Source organism: Aythya marila, assembly GCF_965140915.1.
Source record: "Aythya marila genome assembly, chromosome: Z".
Taxonomy (NCBI): Eukaryota; Metazoa; Chordata; class Aves; order Anseriformes; family Anatidae; genus Aythya; species Aythya marila.
The window spans coordinates 74,365,610-74,389,711 of NC_139080.1; the positions used below are offsets into that span (position 1 = coordinate 74,365,610).

At 43.0% G+C, this 24,102-nt stretch overlaps 1 protein-coding gene across 1 annotated transcript in view; it reads left to right on the forward strand.

Moving 5' to 3' along the window:
- The window catches only part of LPAR1 (lysophosphatidic acid receptor 1), a 67,452-nt gene that overhangs the window by 34,216 nt on the left and 9,134 nt on the right, over positions 1–24,102 (forward strand). The window contains exon 3 of the mRNA XM_082783377.1: positions 926–1,673. Within this exon, the coding sequence (XP_082639503.1) occupies positions 926–1,673 (748 nt within the window). The remainder of the gene's footprint in view (positions 1–925; positions 1,674–24,102) is intronic.

A 24,102-nucleotide genomic window follows, 5' to 3' on the forward strand; every position in this document is an offset into this window, starting at 1 on the left:
GTACTCTGGCAGGAAAATTAATCATGTATTTCTTGACATAGCCATAACAATATTTAATGCAAGAAATAAAGTTTGCTGCTTTTAACACGTGTTAAGACAAATATTGCTTTTTTTTCTTTCCTTGGTTCGCTCTTTCCTTTTCTAACTGAAATAAGCAAGTTTAGGTGAGTTATATTTAAAGGCACAGCGCATTTATAACCCAGTTCAGCAACATGGTTGATAGTAAAAGGAGAATGCTCATAGAAATACAGTGGCTTCCTTTATCACTTATAAAAGCACTTCATGCTTTATGGACAGATAGGACCACTGGCCCAGGGAATTTACATTGTTAGTACACATTGATGATTTTAATTTAGGGTTGTTCTTCCCCATTTTTAAGACAGCAAAACAAGAAATGTCCCTGACAGAGACCTAAATGAATGAAAACCTCCTGAGAACAGCAATAATTTTTCGTGCTTTTTGAGGAGCTTGTCTTTTAACACAGCTACAGACAGACAATGTTTTTATGCATTGATAACATAAATAAGGCATTGTATAACAGAGTTAACTTTTTTAATTATGAATTGCATGCCCTTCTCCATGAGTGAGTTTTTTCAGCAGGTCTGCTTGGCCAGAAGCTCTTAATATTTACTATGTAATTTACAACGATGTCAGAAGTCATGCTAGTTCCCAGAGCAGATGGAAGTATTTCTGGTGGTTTCTAATCTGGTTGCAGTTACTGGACTCCTCAGAGCAATTGTTTGTGAGTTGTGGAATGCTATTTGTTCTGAAAAAATAAATTTGTTCTGAAGCGTGTTCCCTTCCTGCCTCCAGTGCCTCTCCCAGCTCTCTGTGCATGCCTTGTCTGTGCAGGCAATCATATGTTTTTAGTTCTGATGTCGTTCTTTTTCTTTCTCTTCCCCCTCCCCTCCCCCTCTTCTTTCAGTCCACAGCCATGAGTGAACCACAGTGCTACTACAATGAAACCATTGCCTTCTTTTATAACCGGAGTGGAAAATATCTAGCCACTGAATGGAACACTGTCAGCAAGCTCGTAATGGGCTTGGGGATTACCGTCTGCATCTTCATCATGCTGGCCAACCTCTTGGTTATGGTGGCTATTTATGTCAACCGCCGATTCCACTTTCCTATTTATTACTTAATGGCCAACTTAGCTGCTGCGGACTTTTTTGCAGGGCTGGCCTACTTTTACTTAATGTTTAACACAGGACCCAACACTAGAAGATTGACTGTAAGCACCTGGCTTCTCCGTCAGGGTCTCATTGACACTAGCCTGACGGCCTCTGTAGCCAATCTGTTGGCCATCGCTATCGAGCGGCACATTACAGTCTTTCGCATGCAGCTACATACTCGGATGAGCAACCGGCGAGTGGTGGTGGTAATTGTTGTTATCTGGACTATGGCCATCGTAATGGGCGCCATACCAAGTGTCGGATGGAACTGTATTTGTGATATCACTCACTGCTCCAACATGGCACCGCTCTATAGTGACTCCTACCTGGTCTTCTGGGCTATTTTCAACCTGGTCACTTTCGTGGTCATGGTGGTCCTATACGCTCATATCTTTGGGTATGTCCGCCAAAGGACTATGAGAATGTCCAGACACAGTTCTGGACCCCGCAGGAATCGGGACACGATGATGAGCCTCCTGAAGACTGTGGTCATTGTGCTTGGTAAGTGTTTATTTCATCCCCCCCTATGTTCCCCTCTCTGTTTCTTACCAGGTGATTGCCGTAATGCATGTCCAACTTCTGGGAGGTCAGCAGCATTTGAAGGGTGGTAGAAGAGGCAGGGGTAATTAGAAGCCCCAGTATTCGTTACTGTGTTGGGATTATCAAGCTTATTTATTGAAGTGCATATCAGAGACTTGGTCATTCAGCCCTGTGACATGAAACTGATGAAAAAAACAGGACCTGGAGATGTAAGGGTTGTTGGTTTTGTTGTTTGTGTGTTTGTTTGCAGCACTGCAGGTTTGAACCCTATAGCAGCAGCCCATCCTGGGCAGTGTTCACCCTTTTGCTCTGGAATATGCCAAACGGCTGCAATCTTAAAAAATATTACAGGGGAAGCTGCACTATCCACTGAAGTACCTGTTGTTTCCTTCTGCTACTCAAAAAGCAGTGTGCATATCCAGGCAGTTCTTTGTGTCTGGAGAACAAAGAGGAGCTAAAGACTATCAGTGAAAGGATTTTACACGTTAAGCAGGACTGTGTGTACAGTATGCTCAGGTCTCTGCTATAAGGGTATCTAAGTAACTGCCAGTTCATTTATGCAGAAAGATACAACGTGAGTTATTGGTGTGTTTCAGCACAACACTTGGGAGGTCCTTGAAGTTCAGGGCTTGGAAAATGAGGAAACATCAGGTGAATATTATGGCACACTTTGGGGTTGGATGTTTTTCTGTCTTTCTGTGGATGGGTGTATTTGATTTTGGTCTTGGGCTCTCAGCTTTCTTATATGAAAGGACATGTTGACTATACTGGGTACCACGCTCTGGTGATTTTCCTTGCAGTTTCTTCTTCCCTTTGTAGCAGCAGATGTTGGTGAGCTGCGGGCAGGCAAGGATGGTGCTGGTTGCTTCCTCAACCCCAGCTGTGAACCTACTCATGAGACCGTCCAGCATGGTACATGAGTCTCTTGGGATGATAGCTCCCTTTTGCATGGTGAAGTTGCCGTAGTCATCCATAAACACCACAGTACCCAGCCTGCAAAGACCAAAACTTAATCAAGGTTCTTGCTCTGAAGTCCTAATATCCATGGTTTTACACTGTGATCTTTGCTTTCTAGCAGTTACTGCCTGTACAGACAAGGAAGATGGTTATAGAGCTTTGTTATGAGTCACTATGACAACTCGTGTTTTAGTTTAAGAATGTGCATGCTGTTTTCTGACCTAGCAGTTTGCTTTTTAACCAGAATATGAACTGCGTAGGACTACCCTGTCCATCCATTGGAAAGCTGTATTCCTAAGTGTCCTGCTTTTCTCTTTAGGGAAAGAGTATCTTTCAGAGTTTTGTATGGGAGGCTGTAGTGTTGAGTTAAACCTCTTCTGACTGCCTGGTGGTTCAGAAACCTGTCTCTCCATACCTCCCTCCTTGCAGAAGGCAAGATGAGGTGAAGGAAACAAAGAAAACTTGGACTTTGAAGACTTTTTTTTTTTTTTTAATAGATCCTTGTTTCCTCTTCTGAGTAAATTGCTTTTCATATAACAGTGAAGTATTTCCTGTGAGGAGAAGGACTGGTGTTCAGGCTTAAAAAAAAAATAAAAGTGAATAGGGAATAGAAAGCACCGATAACAGTAAAATGCAGAAATGTAGGAATATATAAGTCACTGAATAAATTGCAAGTGGTAGTTAATACCATGCGTGCACGAGAATAGCAGGAAGTGTTGGTACTGACTGTACCCTCCTCCATTCTCCTATGGGTAAGAGCAGAGATCACACTGAAGATGTGTTGGCCACCCAGTACCACAACAGAAGAGGAGTACAAAGAACCTAGAGCAGCCCCCATTTTTCCTCATAAGAGCCTCTATTTTTCAAGGTATTTACTGTTCTCAAAACTGTGGAACAACTCCAATGGTTAAATAGCATTAGCCAAACTGAAGGTGACTACAGTTTAACTGCTGATGTAGGCCAGTAGTATCTCTGATTCTTCATTTAGAGTATTTGGAGGAAATTTGTCGGTACTGCGGGTAGCACATACTAAGTTTTCCACAAAATCCTAACAGGACCTTGTTTCTTGTCACTGGTACAGCTAAATTCATTCAGTGTTGTGCACACACTTTGCCTTAGCACCTCTTCTAGTCTGCAAAACCCACCATTTTTAGTGTGAGACAGCGTGGTCTTTTGTTGAATCTTTTGAGGAAGACAAAGCAACTTCCAGGCAGTTTGGCTGGAAGAGTTCGGTTGTAGGGCTACTGAGTAAAGCAGCAGCAGTGCTTTCACCTCACTGTCATCTGTGAGATGCAGCTGCAAGGTAAAGAAGGCTGGGAAGCAGCAGTGTAGAAATGAGGAAGAACAGCCTGAAGCCAGGAATCAGGCGTGGGGGCAAAAACAGAGAATTTGGGGAGGTTAATTGTTTGTACATTGTAGTGTTAAGCAGATTGCTAGCTGAACCATGAGAAAAGCTTGTTAGTTGCCACCAGCTGATGAGAGCTGCCCCGTATCACTGATTTATCACTTCCAGTGGAGGATTGTTCTGGTTCTGAAATGAAAGTTGAGCATCATTTGGAAGCGCTGATTAGGTAGGAGATGTTTGAGTTTGCAGGAGAGAACTTGGAGATACCCACTCCTCTGGGTGTCTTGGTGCTCTTGCACTGCTTGAAGTCCACTTGCAAGTCTGGTTTAAAATTTTCTCAAGCAGCAGATTTAATTTCACAGAGTCCTATGTCCCAAGTGGCTCCTCCCAAAGCTAGCTGATCCACAGTGCTGCAGGGGAAGAGTTTGTCTGTTTCTGCTTTGGGAAAGGCAGAAAAGGTGGCTCTCCTGGACTGCCTGGAATGGCTGAATGTGTATCTCATGCTGTGTGGCTTCTTCTGTGTGAGCAGGTCACCTCTTCCCCTCTCTCCATCACGCTACCTTTTGTGGGAAGGAGTCAGCATAGGAGCTGCCTGGCAACCCCAGTCCTTGGGCCTGGCCGGGACCCCAATTTCGGTCAGGACCAAGCGCGATGCTCTGGGGCTGCCGGCGAGCAGGACGGCCGCCAGCCGCCTTGCACAAGCAGGCGATTGTGCAGCAGGAGAGGTCGGGGTCTGGCACCCAGCGTCATCCCGCAGAGCCGGGGTGCCGAGTCCTGGGAGCACGTCGGAGGCAAAGAACAGATTTTTTTTTTCTTTTTGTGCCCTTTTGTTTTGGGCTTTTTTTTTTTTTTTTCCTTGAGTGAAATATTTTAAACAGAAGGAAGTGATTTCATAGTTGAGCCCTTTTTTTTTTTTTTCCTTCTTCTAACAAGGCGGCTTTTGAAATCTTTCAAATGTAGCAGGGAACATAAAGCTCTTTCTCCAGAGCATGCCTTTTCCTGTGCGCTGGGGCTAAGGCAGGACTGATCTGTATACCGCACACGGCCATAAAATCGGGTCTGGTTTGGCTTGCAACCCAATGACACTTTGCATTTCACCACGAACATGTGTTAGGTTTAAATGAGCAGTCAAAGGAACAGGCAGAAACCTAGCGGATGCAACAGCTGAAAGCTGGCATCTTTCTTCCCTTCTATCGTCCCTATTTTTGTATCTTGTTTTTAAGGACAAAGCTAAACTGCTGTTCCTTGTAGAAGTCATAGTTGGAATGTGAAAGCACTTGGTGGGGCCTGATTTGCAGATTTGATCCAAAAAGGGGTGACAATATCTAACTGCTCTTTTAAGAAGTGAGGAAAACACCAAAAGGGGAAAATAATAATAACAATAACAATAACAATAACAATAATAATAATAATAATATATATATATATATATATGTATATATATTTCAGAGCTCAGGCCTGAAAAACTAGCTCTGCTTTAGGTTTCCATGAAATGAAAAAAGTCCTGTAAGGCTAGGTGTTTTTAGGTGTTCTTATATACATGCATTGTAGACTGCCTTGCTCATCAGCTCCTGTTTTCATAATGTGGATAACTCTTCCCTAAACCTCTGTACACATTTTTGGACAGTATTCCCTGTCTAGAATGTAGTCTTTGTCTGAAAACCTTCTTTTGCCACCATTATGATGCAAGAGACAATAAAGGCAAAAAAATGAACCTGGTGTGTGGTTCCCCAAAAGAATGGTTAAAATGTGGGGTAGTTTTGTTAGTCCTTTCACGGTAATTAGTCAACAGGTCTTCCTGATACAGGGTGGAACACTGCTCTATCTGAGATTATGATACTGAGGTTTTATAACTAAATTTAAAATAACAATAGCAACAGCTCTTCCTACAATAGGTCCTGCCAATTAGCCTTCTGTTTTGGGTGAGTTTGGCCCAGACCAGGCTGTCTGTTGAGCTGAGCACCACAGTTACCCTCCAGGACAGAGGGAGAGCAAACAATGCACTCCTCATTGCTTGCCCTTTATGTTCCTGGGAGCTAAGAAGACACTTAGGCCTTCCCAGCCTGTAAGACCATCCACTCTGTTTGTAGGAATAAGGTTTAGTTTGTAAGATTCTGAAAACTAATGTACGCTCAAATTTGAAAAGAAAAAAAAAAAAAAAAAAAGCGAAGGTTCTTTTTGTCTAAACTGTTTTGATTTAAAGGACTCTTTCTGTTTTTGAAGACAGTTCCTTTCCATCTTATAGTGAAGCAATAGATGCAAGGAAAACATCTGGAAATTCAGTATTAACATCTGGAAGGGTGGAACTGCTCAGTAACAGCTTTTATCCTGCCTTCGCTTTCTGCCACAGTTATGAAGTGCATGAGAGACTTATTTTTGTAGTTTTGTAGCTTTTCTTTCACAACTAAGTACCAAATGGGCATGGAAAAAGGCAAATAACTGTGGTAACACACTGAGTTGCAACATGCTGTATGTAGACAGGCGACTAAAGCACACAGCATTTGTTATTGATAACTTTAACCTTGCTGGGTGATTGATTAAAATGCACTGTTTTATTCCACAATCAAAAACATGGAGTTCTATGAGGGCACACTTTTAAAAAATGTTTTCAATATCTACGCTGTCTCTTCTGACGTGTGGGCTGCATCTTTTCCCACTTCCTTCCCCCATGAAGCAAGACTACTAAATTTTCAGTAGAAAATGAAAAGAGCAGGAATTAGTGCTGCAGCCTGAATGAAAACACCCCGAGTGTCACCGGAGAGACGTCTTTACTTCCATACCCCTGCAGTGTCACGTGGATAACAGGCATGGCCTGTCTTCACTGGCTGCTAAATCTTAAAGATTTTAAACCTAAGCTTCATGAAATTTGTATTTTGACAGTCACCGAGTAACTGGTCATGGGCTGGTATCAAGATGATGCTGTCTAGCCAGAGCTTGGTCATGGATTCACTTGACCTTCAGCAGACCTTCCCTGCCCATGGAAAGTTACTCTCGTGGTCCAAAGCAAACATCAGCCCCAGTAACACAGTGCAGCTGATATGAGGATCTCTCAGAGAGGATGGGGCTTAACTCTGAGCCCTGGGGCTCGAAGATGACAGCTTCACCTCACCGCCTTCTCCCTGTGGAGTCCTGCAGGCATGAGGAGAGGCAAGGTGTTCAGCGGTGTTTTCCCTGAGATGACTGGAAATAAACATGTCGTCTTCATTTGGAGACACCCATCCACAAGGTAGCGGTGGCCCTGCTTGGGCCTCCAGGTGTTTTTCCCTTAACATGATTGCATTTTACATGTACAGCTGAGATCCGTCTGGCGTTAGGCTGAGGGTGGCACATTTCACATCTTCCCTGGAAGTGGGGGGATGTGAAGACGTAAATACCGGGTTACCCTGTGGCCAGCACGGGGGGCTCATTCAGAGTCACCAACCCGGCCTGACCCCTGCATCACAGTAACGTCGCTTGTGTATTGATTTAGTCCGGATGGAAAAACAGGGCAATAAACTCTGGGACTGGCGCTGGCAATATGAGCTTGAGCATCAATGACTTTCTGTTCTAACACACAGGGTGCAGTTATGTGCAGACCCAGTGTTTTTAGATAAGTATATTTTAAAAGTGCATAAACTGTGAATTTAACCCACGGTCAAGTAAACTGGGAAATTGTGGCTGATGACCATAGTCTAAATGGAGCGCTCCTCGTGGAGTTTATGAGATTTAATTCTTATTACCATTGTATGGGCAGTGTGGAGGAGGGGAAGGTATATAATGAGTGCTTTCAGAGCTCCAGCATGACTGCAATAATTTCAAGCTGTATCATCAAATATTTGAATGAAGAAGTGAAATCTTCATTAAAATGCAATATTTTTATACAACATACCTAATCCTGTAAGATTTTTGATGGCTTGGGTTGCTTTCGCTTTTCTTAGTGGAAGTCCTTATGAGCAGTTGTGATTGCTCCTCAAAGGAATCTTCAGAGGAAAATAGAGAAATAGAGAACACGTACAGTTTGGGGTGGGGATGGTTTCCAGGGCTGTAAATGCTTATCATGTATTACTTTTTTTTTTTTTTTTTTTTTTTTTTCTGTCTTAATAACATTTTGATACTGACTTAAAAAAAAATAAATCTGTGTACCTTCAGCTTGTACATAGGTGAAGGAAAATGGAAGTCTTCAGATCATTGCTTTTATTGGTTAGAGTATTTAACTGTGAAATCAGTCTGTTTTAATACCAGCAAAAATAGAATTTTAACAATGTCAGTCATCCATAACAAGAGTGGACTAATAATTTTTATATTCATACAAGTGTCCAAATTCTTATTTTCTTGATATAATTTTCTTACTATAGTAGCTAGATACGGCATTATTTTATAAAGGGATTAACTATTTTCATGAAAAGTAATTTTTAAAAAATCAGAAAAATGGTTTTCTGCTCTCAGTTGAAGGAATGGAAGTATGAAAACTTCCTAAGGATGAAAGCTGCAGTGCATACGTAATTATGAAGTAATTGGAGTGTGTCTTAAGATACTTTGAACTTGGATGGATGTGTTTTTTCTTGCTTACTTTTCATATTCTTCTAGTAAAAGCAATAGCATGTGTGCTCTGTGACACTTACTGGTCTTGCTAAATCTCACTCACTGGTCATTTTTACTATTGTTTATACTCCTGAAAACAAATTCCAGCTGATCTTACCAAATTTCGCAGTGTGGCCCCAAACCAAATCCTGTCTTGGTGGTACCTGGCAGGTGTGGATGTTGCGAGGAAATAAAGAATAAGGAAATGTGGCATGTGAAAATAACTGTATGACCAGTTTATGTCATAAACCTCATCAGTAGCTTCCTTTTTCAAAACAAGCCTGAGCGAGCTCTTGCTGCTGAAGCAGAAGTTTCTGTTGCTCTGGATCCAGACAGCTCTTTCTGTGAACCCAGAGCATGTTTGGGTGTGTTGGGGATTTGGTTCTAAATGTTTTGCCTAATTTCTTCACTGATGCTCCCAAATAAATTTATTGCATCCTCAGCTAAGGCTGATACATCCTTGGTAACAGTCTTTTCTCTAAAGTATTCCAGGTATCCCTGTGTAATTCATCACTTCACCCTTGGGAAACCCTTTGGAAGTTTACCCCATCCTTTCCCTATCAGTTAGGAATAAACATTATTTATTTTTGTTTGGGAACTTTTGAAACTGCTTTGAGGAACTTCCGTCATTTCCAAAGGCAGGAATGTGGTTTTATTTTACTTTATTTTTAAGGGGGAAAATCCCTCTAGTAAATCCATTTCTTTACATATGATGGAAATGAGGCCCTGTTTAATAAAAGTCTTTCCCCTGACTTCAACATAATTTATTACCTTTCAGGGAAGAAATAAATTTAAAGGGCAAACTCTCTGGGTTCCTCCAAGAATGGCCTGAGAAATATAAGCCTGAGTAGTTCAACATTTACACTCATGTTCAGGTTTTGATTTAAAAATAAATAAATAAATAAACAGATAATTATAACTGCTTTCATAGGTGGTTTATTGCTTCCAAAAGGCTTACAAAAATGGATTTCAAAACTAGGTTTTATTCTCATCAAGGCCAAGGGAATTGTTTTTTATCTGTCTTTATGAATAATAGCATTTGAAAAACACAGTCTTACCCCCAAGCAACAGAAAACAACCTTTTAGATTGGGTTCAGGTGAAATAACAAACCACAGTCTCTACAGTTAAATTCACTTAGTGAAAATGCACATGAAAACAAAATGAATTAGTGCCGTATCTCAGTTCTCCTAATTCCACCTACCAATGCAACAGCCATGAATGTACTCATCAACCTGGGCTTCTCTGAAGTAGCTGAGGTGGACACTCATTTATGGCGTGTTCGTTCTAACCTAGAACTCTCGGCAAATTTTGAAAAAAAGCTGAAGGCCCAGGGTAGAAATTGTTAACAAGAAAAAATGAGCAATCTGTGTCTGTAAGAAGACATGCATGTGAAGTCTCAGCACACAGCTAAGAAGACCTGCTGATCTTAGGCTTTCTCAGCTGAATATTTTGGAACAGAAAATGGGATTCTATCCTTTAGAGGGGGCTACAATAATGCTTTTGCAAAATGGCTGCTTGCAAGATAACATTTTTATCTTCTGGAAAGCACATAGTTGCACAGGGAGTTTGCTTCTAAACGTTTTGCTTAATTTCTTCTCTGACTCTCCCAATTGAATTTATTGCATTGCCAGTTAAAATTGTTACACCCTTGGTAACTGTAAAACTACAGCATTTTGCAGTGTGGGAAGATCTGGAGTAACACACATGTCCAGCACAGGCTTGGGTGTTTTCATCTTTGAGATGTCATTTGAGTATCACTGGAAACCACTGAAGGGCTAAGCCAAGACAGCAAAGCCAGATTTACAGATAGACCTCATCTTGAGAAACTGTGAACAAAAATGCCTGCTGTTAACTTGTCACATTGCAAAACTGTGTTCAGTGAAGCACTGAACGATCATTTGTTTGCCACAGTGGAAAACATTTTGAACAAGAGGCTGTTTTGTGGGAGAGGATAAGGGTGCTGCTTGTGGTGTGTTTCACCTCACTTGAGCAGCAGGAGAGAGTAGCCCAAGTCCTCTGTTCATCTGATGGTGTCCGTGAATATAGAAAAATAAAATTTTAAGTCTGAAATGATTCCTGCTTCTATAGTTTTAATGAAATTTTTGCTCTTGATGTCAAAATACCTAATTAATTCCAGAAGAAATGCTCATGGAGACATCTGAGATGCATCATCTGCCCTCGTTTGGATTGGTGGGATGGTGACTGCAGCCCTCGAACAGCAGCCTTTGTGCCTCCCTGCTTGCAGTCTCAACATGAGAAATGTGTTAAAGGAGAATGCCTAGTTGTTGGTTGTTTTTTTTTTTTTTTTTTTTTTTTTTTTTTGTGTGTGTGTGTTTTTTTTTTTTTTCAGTGCATGCATTTTGAAGCGGAATATGTGAATGAAAAATGTAATTTGAGTACTTCTCATTCTGGCGTCATTAGTGGGACTGCTTCCTATTTCACACAGCTGTGGGCACCGTCACTGACCACACATGGACGTTTTTTCTTTCAGACAAAGGTCTTCTTTTTCTATGAATAAGGTTTTGCACACACTTGCACATTTGATGCACTTCCTTAAAGTTGAAAGTTTACTGCTGCGTCATGGCTGGTGGCCATGGCCAGGCTGCTGGCGAGTTCGGTGGCTGCCTGATTCTGGGTGTTTTTTTGCTCTCTCCTCTTCCTCCTTGCTCCCCATTGCCTCTCTGTCCAAAAGCGTGAACCCTTTGGGAACTCAGCTTTCTCGAGAATTTACTCTCTTGTTTATTTGAAGCCCTTGGCCTGGTGAGAAAGGTCAAAAAGCATGATCTGTATGAGCTCAGAGGAAAACCTGGAGAGCGGATAAAAGGACTGTGAGGTGGTATGGAAGGTCACAGGGCTTCAGAAGCAATGACATCATTTGCTAAGTCTAAAACATTTTGTTTGTTTGTTTGTTTTCTGCCCTCAACATGGTCTGTTGTGTGAATCTGCTCGCTGATGAGGAACTGGGGCTCGGGGAACCACCATCAGTGACAAAGCTTGCTGCTGTGGGCTGCTGCTCAGAGTGCAGCGCTCTGTGATGCAGTGGGCTGAAGCAATAGTGTCCTGATGTTGGTGCTAAATGCCTGGGAGGTTATTTAAAACTAGCAGACAAACAAAACCATGCTTCAAATAAATTTGTGAGGGAGGCGAGAAGGAGCACATCTATTGTTTTTCATTGTGTTGGACTAAGAAGTATCTGGGGCTTTCTGCTCTGACAAATGACTTGGCATCTGAGTATGAAGTTGAAAATATATCCATAGATGTGCAGGGACAGTCAAGATTTTTGAAACGTTTTCCTTTGTGAAAGAGGAAGTTGTCTCCTAAAAAAGAGGGAGAGGATTTAGCTGTTAAAGCAGGAAAAGCTGCCAAGCTACTGCCTTTATCTTCTTTTCATAGAAATTGTTTCCTCTGACCCTGGACTCAGTACCTTCCTTGTTCACCTAAAAGTGGTTTGGGGAGCTGTTTCCCATTTTCTGATATTGCTATAACCCCAGGAAGAAGTTGTTTCTACATATGGCATTGATAATTCTCTTCTGCCTTTGTCTGAAGTTGCTTTTAAGTGCCCAGTTTTTACTTTTCTAGAATTACAATGAGTAACGTAAAGTTGAATTTTTCCCAGCAGAAGCAGTGTGTGTAGAAAGAAAAAAGCTGTGTAAATCTATTGCATATTTACAGAATAGCTGCTGCTCTCTTCCATTAAAATAAAAATGAAAATTGTAGTTCATAAAAGGAAAACTGAAGGAAGATTTTTAAAAAGGTATTAAATGGTTTTGGATGTGTAACTGGATTGCTTGAGTGACATTTATTTTTTTAAGTTGGTTATTAATTATCAAAGTAAGCATATGTAATAACATATTTTCTACTGTAAGTGCATCCTGCTTCTGTTAGAGGAAGGGACATACTGGAAACTCTGCTCACACATCCAAACATAGCATGGTTGCTGCACTGGTGCCCCAAAACAGGGCAGCATGCCCAGCTGGGTACTCAGTGTCGCCTGCCAGTCCCATTGGTGCAGATGCTGTTACACACATATTTCATTTAGTTCCCGTGAATTGTGAGGAAAAGCTTCTACATAATTACCAAAAATAAATAAATAAATAAAAAATAAAAAAGTTTTATTTCATTTAAAGTGAGCAGGTGAGGAACAGGCAGGTTTTTGATTTCTCTCATCATCTGGCAGGCAGTGTGAGAAATGAAGAGTGACTAATAATATTATTACAAAGTCTATCTTGTTGTGCCTATTAATCAGCAGCCACAAGGTCTGTGTTTGATATAGGTGGGTTGCATTTAAAAATTTGCCAGCAGAGCCATTAATTTGGTTAAGTACTTTAAGTAATGAGGTGTCTACCTCCAGGTTACAAACTTTTAATGGGGAAATGTATTTCTTTCAGTGCATAGTAAGGAACTGTCAGCTTGTAAGTGACGTGGAAAACAGCCCTTGCTCCCAGTTAATTGGGAAAAGGGCCACGAAGAGGTTGCATACCTCCAGGCTCTGAAAAGCCTCATGAATGGGGAGAGACACAGGCTGAAGGAGTCAAGCCATGTCTTTTCTGCAAATAAAAAGGCAAGGCAACTCCCCTTTGCTCATACCATGTAGGAAGCAGTGTGAGAGCGACTGTGTGGGTGTTTCTAACCCCTGTTTGCACAGGTCAGAGCGGAAATTTGTAATGTAAAAGCTGTTTGTCTTGAGCTGGCAGACCTGCAAAGCATGTCTGCAAGTGTTTGATGTTCCACGTTGTGTCGGCTGTGCACACCATGGTGACCAGGTTCCTCCTCTGGAGGCAATGAGTGGCATGGAAGAAAGATGTGCCAGGCACTCATGCAGGCATGGGCATTTTGGTCTGTTCCATTGGAAAGACTGTCCTGCGCAGACAAGTAATAACCAGGAGATCCCCTGCCTTTGTCATGTGTGTGCCCAAGCAAAAGAATGTAAGAATATAACACTAGCATATTTTCAGTTTCTGATAGTAACAGCAATGCAGAAAGATAATTGGTTCTTTGTTTCTGAATCAAAAATTTCTCCTCTGTCTGTTTTGTACTGATGGTATCCAGTTTGCCCTCTGCAGCAACTCTTTTGTTTAGATACTGCTGCACACAAAAGAAACTGCTATGTATTTCTTGTAGTTCTTATTTGGACTGCCTTTTGAGCTTTCCAGACACACATTAACAGTTTGCAACTTGGAAACTTTGCCCTTCCTGCTCCTTGGAGGAGCAGAGGAATGCATTTGAGGAGACTACAAGCTGTTCTTCTACCTTAAGGTACAAGGTGAACATAGCATGCAGTGTTCCTGCTGATAGCCTCAGGTATTTCAGTCTCAGGCTCCATGTGAGAATAAGTTTCTCTCTTCCTTTTTTCTTTTTTTTTTTTTTTTTTTTTTTTCACCTGTAAAGAATTTAGAGAGGTTGTGGTCTGCATTCGGGGTGGTTCAGAGTTATGCCTCCATTTTTGTACCTACAGCTTCACTTGAAGCATGTGACTTGTCATCTGAGCCTATTTATAGTGAGTGTTTTTATATATAATTAAGAATAGCAAAGGGCTTGCTTGGTCAGCAACTCTTCTTCTGCTGTAGGCTCCCACGCATGTGCCATAATAAAGCCACAATCTCCATTTGCTAGCTGCACTTATCGCACATGAAACTTTTAGGTTTACCCAGTTGCAGGTACGAGTATTGAAAACAGAAGGAGGTTTGCCTTGAGACGGACGTGCACATCAGAGCCATAGAAGATACCTTCAATGAAGGTCTACACCTGGCTTGCCAGAAATCAGGCGAAATGTAGGTTGTGCTGCTGGGAGTCACATGGATGCTGGTGGGTTACTGGAAGGGTTTCCCATCTTAGTGTGCAGGATGGATGTGGCAGGGTGGTGCACAAGTCCTGAAGGCTAAAAAAAATAATCTGTAAGACTGGCAGTAGGATGAAGGCAAGATTTGTAAGATAGGTAAATTGAGTGCACTTTAGTTTATGTTGTGTTATGTCTAAGATACTGACCACCCATAAGGTTAATCTGAAGCATGCAGCTGCAGCGTGTCTACTGTTTTTCCCAGCATGCTGAGTCATACCAAGCACCACTTAGGAAACCAAAGACTGATTTTCCAAGAACTCATAATGGCTAAAATTCTTACTCTGAAGCTGACCAGTAAATAGTTCATGGTAGAGAAAAGGAAATATCTCTGTTCAGTGACAGTGGATGAAACTTAACAGGGAGAGTAGAAGAGTGTCTGCACCTTGGTCACAGAAGCTGATAGACGGTGTTGTGAAATACAGAATAAATCGATGTTTCTTACAATGCTTGGCATACTTTCTGGAACTTCTATGATTTCCCCGTTCATTTATTTCAACAAAACATTCTTTTGGAAGTATCTTTTGTAGTACATAGCAGTGGAACACGTTCATTTTTTCTTGAAGAGGTGACAGTTTTTTCATCATCAATGTAGGTGCTTGTTGCACAACAAGGTGAATGGAGGAGGAGTGCAGAGAGCTGGCTTTTGGCTCTCTCTGCCTCTGTTCTGGTGCCAGGACGTAGGCATCTGAGATGTGAAGGTGAGGGGGTTCTCGGCCACACTGGGGTCCTCCTGCAACCTCTGCTGAAGAAGCTTGCACCCCCAGGGCCACAGACCTGGTGCTGAGGGCATGCTGGCTTTGTCCTCCCCAGGTCTCTGCAGGAGCTCCCATCCCAGTGGCAAGCCCCCTTCCTGCCACCAGCAGGCATTAAAAACAGATTTATTTGAACAATGAGTGAATCTAATCAAACTGTTGTCAGGAATGTGCTTTGAGAATACAACCTCTTACATTTCTGTTATGGATATGGATTTTAATTTCACAAGAAAATGGCATTTTATTAACACAGAACTGTTTATTCAGTGTGCTTTTTCTGGTTTGCTTGTTTGTTTTGAATTTTGAAATGCTTTGGGTTTGTTTTTATTTTTTTGGTGAAATTACATGTTTCATGCACTGCAGTCCACCTGCAAGTTGTTTACTTTCAGAAAAAGTTCTGAATGCCCAAGACACTTTCAGAGTTGTTTATATATATATATATATTTAAAAACCTCACATTACTTTTGAAAATGGTACTTTTTTTTTTTTTTTTTTTTTTTTAATCTTGCTTGCCATGTTGGGTAGGTGGTCATTTGCTCAGAACATCTGTATTCAGATACATTTGCCTGGGGACCACTGGTTTGTGGGCCATCACAGCTAGTTGGCACCTGCAGTTTTCTCTCTGGTAAACATGTTCACAAGTCTAAGGAGCTTTGGATTACCTCTTCTATGGTGCTCAGATTTTAAGAAGAAAAAAAAAAATTCGACTGAAAATGCCCCCTCCTCCAGAATACTGATAATGGTTGGTGCTCAGAAACAGTGCAGGTGGCATCCCTGATGCAGCAGCTTGTGGGCAGACACAGGGCCACAGACTGGTGACTCTGCAGCTGGCGCTGGGATGTGCAGCATTTTCAGATTCCTGGCCTCTGGTAATCCCCTCTGGATCCACCTGAACAGAGGCCAGGGCTGTCATGCTCTCCCCAGGGACACGGGTAGGGCTGGGGCGGGTCGATGCAGAAAGCAGTTCTGCCTGTTTGGGAATTTTCCTTTGGGAGGGATGTCCAGGCACAAGCTAGCTGGTGGTCCAGGACACGGCGTTTGTGACAGTGCCTCAAGCTGCAGATGTGCCCATCTCCATCCAAAACTCCACAAGAGATCTGCCCCCAGCGTGGGATGAAGCAGGAGTTCAGCATCTGGCTCCGCCAATGCCAGGACTTCGCCTTGAACACTGCAGAAATCTAAGCAGGGACATGAACCAGATGATAAAACCTGACCATGAAGTTACCTGTGACTCATACAACAGAGCAGATCCTGCAACGGGTCAGCTAAGGGATGTCTCCATTGCGTATTTCATTGCTGAGTGGAAGTCTCCCTAAAAAAAAATTAAAAAAAATAAAAAAGAACTAAATAAAATGTTATATGTGCCAAAAGTTTTATTAGAGAAGCTCTGACATCCGGCTTTTCATCTGAAGTTTAAGTTCACTGCCTCTTTCTGCTGGTGTTGTTTACAAACAGGAAAGAGAAATGTATGCTGTACGTAACAATTTTATTGAGTATCTTTTAACTTGCATGTAAGAAAGCTGAAATCAATATATATATATGCACAAGCAGAAGGCTTCTGATACTTCTTTAGAGAGGTTTTTTGTTGTTAAGCAAGCAGTTAGTGCTATGTGTAGAAAAAGCACTAGTATTGCTTACAAGGCTGAATGTATGATTTTGCAGGCAGCATTTTGCAATAGTGGTATAGTGGACCTCTGCATGTGCTTTGTAAATCTGTGGTAATAAGAGATGTATGTCACCACATCTTGAAACTATCTCCTCCACTTCTGTGACATGGACAGACCACTTTTTTAACAAAAGGAAGAAAAAAAAAGGAAAAAAAAGAAGGAAAAAAAAAAAAAGAGGAAGAAAAAAAGCCTGCATACTTGGAAGTATATTTTCACTGTTTAAACACCTCTATCTCCAATGCCCTAGGGGGGGAAAAAAAAAAAAAAAAAAAAAAAAAAAAAAAAAAAAAAAAAAAAGTGGTTGGAAAAGTCAGGCACATTGCCAGCATTTTAAAGAGCTGTTAGAGAAGAGCTTCTAGGCTAGAGATAGGTTCAGAAACTTCCTGAAGCAGCATGAGAGATATCAGTAACAGAAACATCCGAAAGCGGTTAATCATTTGCTAACTCGCTTCACGGATGAATCGTCCTGCAGTGTAGATGGAGGGGACTTGTGCTGGATTATTTCCATTGATGGATTATTTCCATCCTTTGAGACCGAGGCGCATGTACAAGGACTGTGAGGACGCCCCCGTTGCTGTGGCTGCTGCTGCGCGTTCGCCCTCAGCACCATGCCCTCAGCTCTCGCCCCAGGCCTTGCCTGGAGCTCACGAGCTCTCAGCAGCTGATCAGCATGCCTTCATCACGTACTGGAAGCAGCTGCCTCCCCAGTTGTCCTGCTGCTTGAGAACAGCCATGGGTGAGGTGTTTTCGGTGCCAGCAGGCCTCATGGAGGGTGTGCATGACCCCTCTGGCGGCCTGCTGGGCCCTGCCTGGCCCTTCTCACCAAGAAGACCAAAAGCAGAGGAGCCTTGGCTCCTTCTCCTGGTCCATCTCCCATTAACATCTCCCAGACAGCCACGGCACTTCCCTCCACTCAGGTGCTTTTGCTTTCACCACCCCACAAAACAAAACACAACAGGAAAACATTTAGACGTCCTTGAAGCCAGCCAGCACAAACAGAGTTGTGGCAGTGGCTTAGATATGTTTCCAGCACTCTGTTAACAACACGCTTTTGAAAAGCTGTGCTGTGCTAAATAAGCCACAGAGAGACATAAGGGCCATTCCTCAATTTGCACTCCTTCCCTGCTCCCTACTTAGCAAGTTGCAGATCACTTTAATTATGAATACTCCTACACCCCCCAAAAATAAATGAGTAAATAAATAAATAAATAAGTTACCTAAGCATTGTGGCAAGGAATGGTTTTGTCAGCAAATGTCTGGTGATTATTCAGCACAGGAAGGAGACAGCTCATGTTCTAGCAGTGCTGGCTTAATGGGACAGCCTGCCAAAGTATCACAAAATTCAGAGAGCATGGCTGGGGAAAAGGACGGAGAGGCACCAGGTTGCCTGTGGCCCCCTTCTGTTGTAAATAACTTCTGGAGTTGGCTCTTTCCATGGTTTGCACGTTTTTCCATAGAACTTTTCTGAGAAAAATCTTCAGCTTTAAATATCTGCATGCATCTGTTGCAGTGCATTCTGCCGTTCCCTTACCTGCTTTCAAGCCTCCTGACAGGGTGTAGCGTACTGCATTTTGTGGACAATCTCATTCCCTTGCTGCTTGATGTGTTACTTCCTACCGTGCCCTGCTCCATCTACTGCAAATTACTGCATTTCCCACTCAGAATGCCTGGATTGCAGCTACCCTGTAGCATAGACCTGCTGCTAGCAGCAGTTTTGATGGCTACCACTGAACTAAACTTTCTCCTATCAACCTCAAAGTCCTTCCCAAATTGACACTGATGAACACAGGCATTATTTGGTGGTGCAGAGTAAGGAGGAGATGAGGACCATCCAAGCTGTGGATCAGAGACCTTTTTTTTTTTTTTTTCTTTATTTTTCTCTTTTATGAATGTGATGAATAGGCAATTGCAGTAATGTATAGAGCATAAACACCAGTGTCCAACAGCAGCAGTCTCGAGGGAACTTCCCTGACCAACTGGGAGGACACCAAAGACCAGCACTGTCTGAACAATGCTGTTTGTGACTTGCTGAGGCCAAGCCCTCTTATTTTTGGTAGGGTGTACAGAAGTCCCAGCGGTGCTCTTGCACCTCTCCATTCTCTCCCGCATCCTTCCTCAGGTAGGTACGGCCCTGTTCTTGCAAACAGTGGTCAGTGTAGGAGGAGGGCAGCTGCACCACTGCCAGCACCCATGTGCTGAAGCACCAAGTCCAGCACCAGGGTCTTTGCAGAGCACTCAGGCATAAGCTGGTGACATTCCCTGCATCTTGTCTGGTAAGTGTCACTTGAGGAAGGAGTGCAGTCAGGGATAAACAACACCAGTGGGTGTTTTCGGGAAAGAGTTTGAAATACCATCGGATTGTTAAACTTGCCGTCAGTTGGTCACGAACACCTGCCCGGTCATTGCCCTGCTTGCAGCCCCCTGTTGTCATTGAGCAGCAATAGACACAGTTACGTGTCAGGGTTCAAACAACAGGGCAGCAGAGACAGAGCACTTTAGCATCAGTCAATACACTTGTGGTGCCACCAGCTGACCAAGGAAACGGAAAGCTGAGTGATTTTGGAGCAGGCAGCCGCATCCCTCGCTGCCTGCCTCTTCAAGAAGGTACCTGAGACAGAAGATGGTGTGCCTCGCTCTTCCCTGCGCGTAGCTTGCACAACAACTAGCAAGAGCCCAGCAGATCTGCAGCCTGTTGTGCTGCTTGGTTTGGGACTTATTATGTGAGGCACAGCTGTGGTCCATCCCCAGGCTACAAAGCCTGCCTTCTGAGGAGAAGCAGCTGGGGGCATGGGCTCTTCCTGCAGAGCTGACATGGCTTCTCTTCCTTCTGCATTCATCCCTGATTTTGCTTGTCTGGTTTTGCTGTGCCTGCAGCTCTGAGCTGAGCTGAGCAGAGAAATCACGAGAAGCCAGCTAGGATCACCAGGAGTTTTCACTGACATCCACCAAAGGCTGATCTGAGGGTGCATCAGGGCTCCCCCGCTTACGCCTCCCCTGCACGGGTATTTTTGCCAATGTTACCGCAATATTTCTTTCATTGTAATACATTTAAAAAGAAAATGAGGTCAGCTCTGATTGACTTCCTTTAGCATGTTTGGGTTTTTGTTCTTATCTCAAGTTTAAAGAAAAAAAGCTGTGTATTTCAAATAGAACACATGGAGTACTTCTTGGAAGCAATTACTTTGCTGAGTAGATGGATTTTGCAAGCAGTTTGCTTACATTGTACTAATTGCTTTTTTTTTTTTTTTTTTTTTAAATCTTGAGTAGAGTGCCTTTTGCCTTGAAGGTCTCCATTTATCTCTTGTTGTTTTTCCTTTGCTTTAGGTGCAAGCCCACAGATATCTGCTCAAAAACAACTGCAGAAAACTTCCAAACTCATACATCAATATGTCCACCCCAAAATAATCAGACTTAACTGTGAGCACTGCCAAATTATAACATCTGAATGATCCTGCAGGCACTGTTTTGGGTCTGTGCTGTAGGAGGAACGCTCAGTGTTGCTGTTGTAGTTATTGAAACAAAAGTTCCTGTGTCCCCATATTCGACCTCCCGGACATGTGCTGTCTCTGCAGTGCCTGTGAGCACACCCTGTCTGCTTGGCGCTGCAGGCTTTCAGCCTGGAGCAATGCAGAAGCTGGCAGCAGGAACCTGAAGAGGTGTCTTTTTAAATCCCAGTGGCTCTGTTCCACCTTTTCTGCAGCTCCATAACTGTGATGCCTCGTCAGCCTGGTGGCTGAGCTGCAAGCAGCTGCAGCAGCTGAAGGTAATCCAGCTGGACATTGCATTTATGGTTTGGTAGCAGTCCTGGTCCTTCACTTGCTCCTTCAGCAGGGAATAACAGCAGATGTACACTAGCTAGGGCTTCCGTTTCGCAACCTGCATCCATGATTACAACACTGTGTTGTTTCAAGTGGAAGGATGCATACCAAGACCTTCTTTTGAAGACTGATAACCTTGCAGAAACTTTTTGTGTGAAAAGCACCAGAGAGCCTGGAGGAACCTTTTGTTTTTCTTTTAGGGAGCTGCTTTCAATGAAGCTGTACCTTTTGTGACCTTTTTCTTTTTTTTTTTTTACAACTGCTTCTGGAAGCCAGAGATATGATGTCTTTGCTGGGTGTCTCCCAGCTTGTACGCTGCCCCCTTTCCCTGAAATGATGTCCAGATCCTGTATCTAGAACCTCTTCCTGCAGCATGTCATGCAGATGTGGCCAGTGGGCACAGCATTCAGAGTTGGTAGGAGGGGATCAGAAGGATCCAAGTGCCATCCCAAGCATGCAGAACAAATCAGGCTTGCTTTTCGGATGCCACTCTTTTGTCATCCTCAGCATTTAGTCTCTGCCTTTCCAAGTGTGTAGGAAAAGCTTTCACGGGTGTCTTTTGCCTCTGGCACCCCATGGTGTGGGCTGCCTGGCACACAGCTGGTCTGATATATCTGATCAAACTGGTGTTACTGGTTATTTTAAAACGTAAAGTACCATCCTACTATATATAGTAGCTATCTGAAGTATTACCAGATCAGCTCTAGTCCGCATCTCAGAGAGTTGTTTAAAATGCCTTTTGTGTTTCCAAAACATCTGGATGGTTTTGTTTTCAGCCAGCAAAGGTTTTACACTTACCCTCACCTATGTCTTGCTCTCTGTGGACCGAGGTCCCTGACTGGGGAGGGTGCTAGGAAGGACCCGTTCCCAAACTCTGCCCCACCAGAGCAGCACACTTCTCTGAGTGCTCCTGGGGAGCCACAAGGAGCTCTGTGCAGCTGGGAGAAACCAGAACCCACCCTGGTCTGAAGACAGCTGGCCATGGAAAATAATTACCGTCATCTCTGGCAGTGTCATTAGGGAAGCCAAGGGTCTGGGGGAAGCAGAAACGGCTCCCCCATGCCCTGCAGCATCAGCATCCAGAACAAACTGAAAGAGAAGACCTTGCACTATTTTTTTTCGTTGTTGTTACTTCTTCTGTCATAGCCCAAATCTGCAGCCCATTATGAGGACACTGGCACAAGCAGTGTGCCAGAGGTTGAAGGAGTCGCATCCTCAGAAACACGCAGATTGAGCAACCTTCGATGTGGTATGATAGTGCTCTTTTTTTGTGGTTTCAGAAGCTATTTATATAGAAATCTTTAAGCCACAGTGACGCAGGATGTGGTGGTAACGCAGTAGCTGAAAGGCAAGCACTATTCTTGGGCACTTCTAGGTCCCATGCTTTGCTAACAGCGGGTTAAACTTAGACCTGGAGAGCACACTGCCAGAGGTAAAGCGCTGCTCCTGAAAAGCAGCTGGGACACAAGAATTGATCTGCTCTGCCAAATCAAACTCTTGCCAGTGGTACATGTGTGAATGTGGGGAAACTCACATATAAGACTCATCACTGGCCTAACCCAGAAGCAGTTTTCACAGCTAACTTTAGGGGGGATGAAACTGGGATTCCCTTCTTCATAGGGATGAGGGGTGTCTCCTGCATTCTGAATTTCTCCCTTGCTTTGATTTGTACCTGCTCACACTGCACTGAGGACATAATGCAGAACTGTGCAGAGCATCCTTTCCCCAATAACTGTATTCCAGCACTTTAAACAGCCGAGAGAAAGGACCAGCTGAAGATGTACATTTTTATTTATTTATTTATTTATTTATTTAGTGATATAAAGCCTTGTTTGGCAATGTGATTCGCAAAGCTGTGAGTAAAGGCTAAATTTTATCAATGTGGTCTTCTGTGTTTGCCTGAGAAGTTTTAATCAATATCGATTCAGTGATGGCATGCACAAGGGAAATTACGGAGAAGCTGCCACTGGAATTCAGATATTCACCAACACCAGTGAAACACTTGTAGTCTTGTTCGCTGTATCTCCCATTTTAAGTATGGGAAATACTGTTTTTAGCACAGTGAAATTATATGCTGCAGGATGGCAAACACCCTCCTGACAGGGGGAAAAAAGTGCCTACTGTACACTTTTGCAATGCTGCTTTCCACATGATAATATTTTAATGAATCCACAGACTGGCTTCATTGAAGTTGATAAAGCACTTGTCTTTGATTCTCCCTGACATCTAAGACTTAAGTTAGAGTATGAGGTGATCTTATCCAGATAGTGCACATCAGGTGTTCCAAGGCAAACCAGAGGCATCTGTGAGAGCCAAGAGGTAGCTGCTTCCCTTTAAATCATGTCTCATCTGCGGAGTAGAAAGACAAGCTAGAAGCTGTGTTTTCTGCCTATCAGCCTCATCTAGACAGGTTTAAATGAGTACATGTAGAATTAAGTGCTGAAACCTGGAACTTACTCCTCTGATAAGCTCTCAGTATATACTTACCACAAACAAAATCAAGGTGGTTAATCTCTCGGTGGTTCTCTTGTGAAGTGCTGTGCCATGCCTGTCTGCTGTCCTAAGGCTTTATCCTGCCTCTGCTCTATCACTGCTCTTTGTAGATGTTTCGGTGGTCGGGTGATTGCAGGAGCAATGTCCTCTGGGCCTGGACACCCTCCTTCTCCAAGTGAGAGCTGCTTCAGCTGCGGCATGTATGGGGGACTTATGTGCATGGGCTACCCCAGGCTGCTGCCACGTTCAGGCAGTATTTTATTTTGTTAACGTTCAGATCAGGATGAGGAGGTCTGCTTGGGAAGGAGGCTATCCCAACAAATCCAAAAGACCATCGGATCATCCAGGAAGACATATTCTGGAGTCTCTAAAATCTGTGTTTTGTGTAACTGGGCTTAATGCAATTGCCTCAAGGGATGTCCACCACACCTTACCAGCTAACTGTCGTTGCATAAATTCCACTAGGGCTCTATCAAGTAAAAGCACACACAGATTTCTTGCAGTTGAGTGTACAGTGCTGCCATTTCAAGTGTCTCTACCCTTTTGTAGCACTTTGTCCTGTTCACAGTCTGGTACAAGCATGGGAGAAGCTGTTTTTATTCCTATTAAGGAAGCAGATAGAGGCTAATATGTTCCTTCTAATATTACTAGTTTCGTCTTACGTAAGAATCAAAGCAGGCCTTTACACATGAAGTTGCATCCACCCATGCTTCGTTTGGAAACTTGTGTTGCAACTGGAGCTCATCCAAAGATAATACCGGCAACGCTTAATGTCCCTGACAACAAAGGAAAATACAATTAAACAATCTCATGCACCAATGTCGCTTGAAATCTGCTAAACAAAGTGTATAGCTTAAGTGTGGCATTGTGACCGCCCCTGGGGAAGTGCCAGAGTACACAGGGGGTTTAAGGATTCCCAAAAGAAAAGGAGGGAAAACATTTTTTTTTCAACACCACC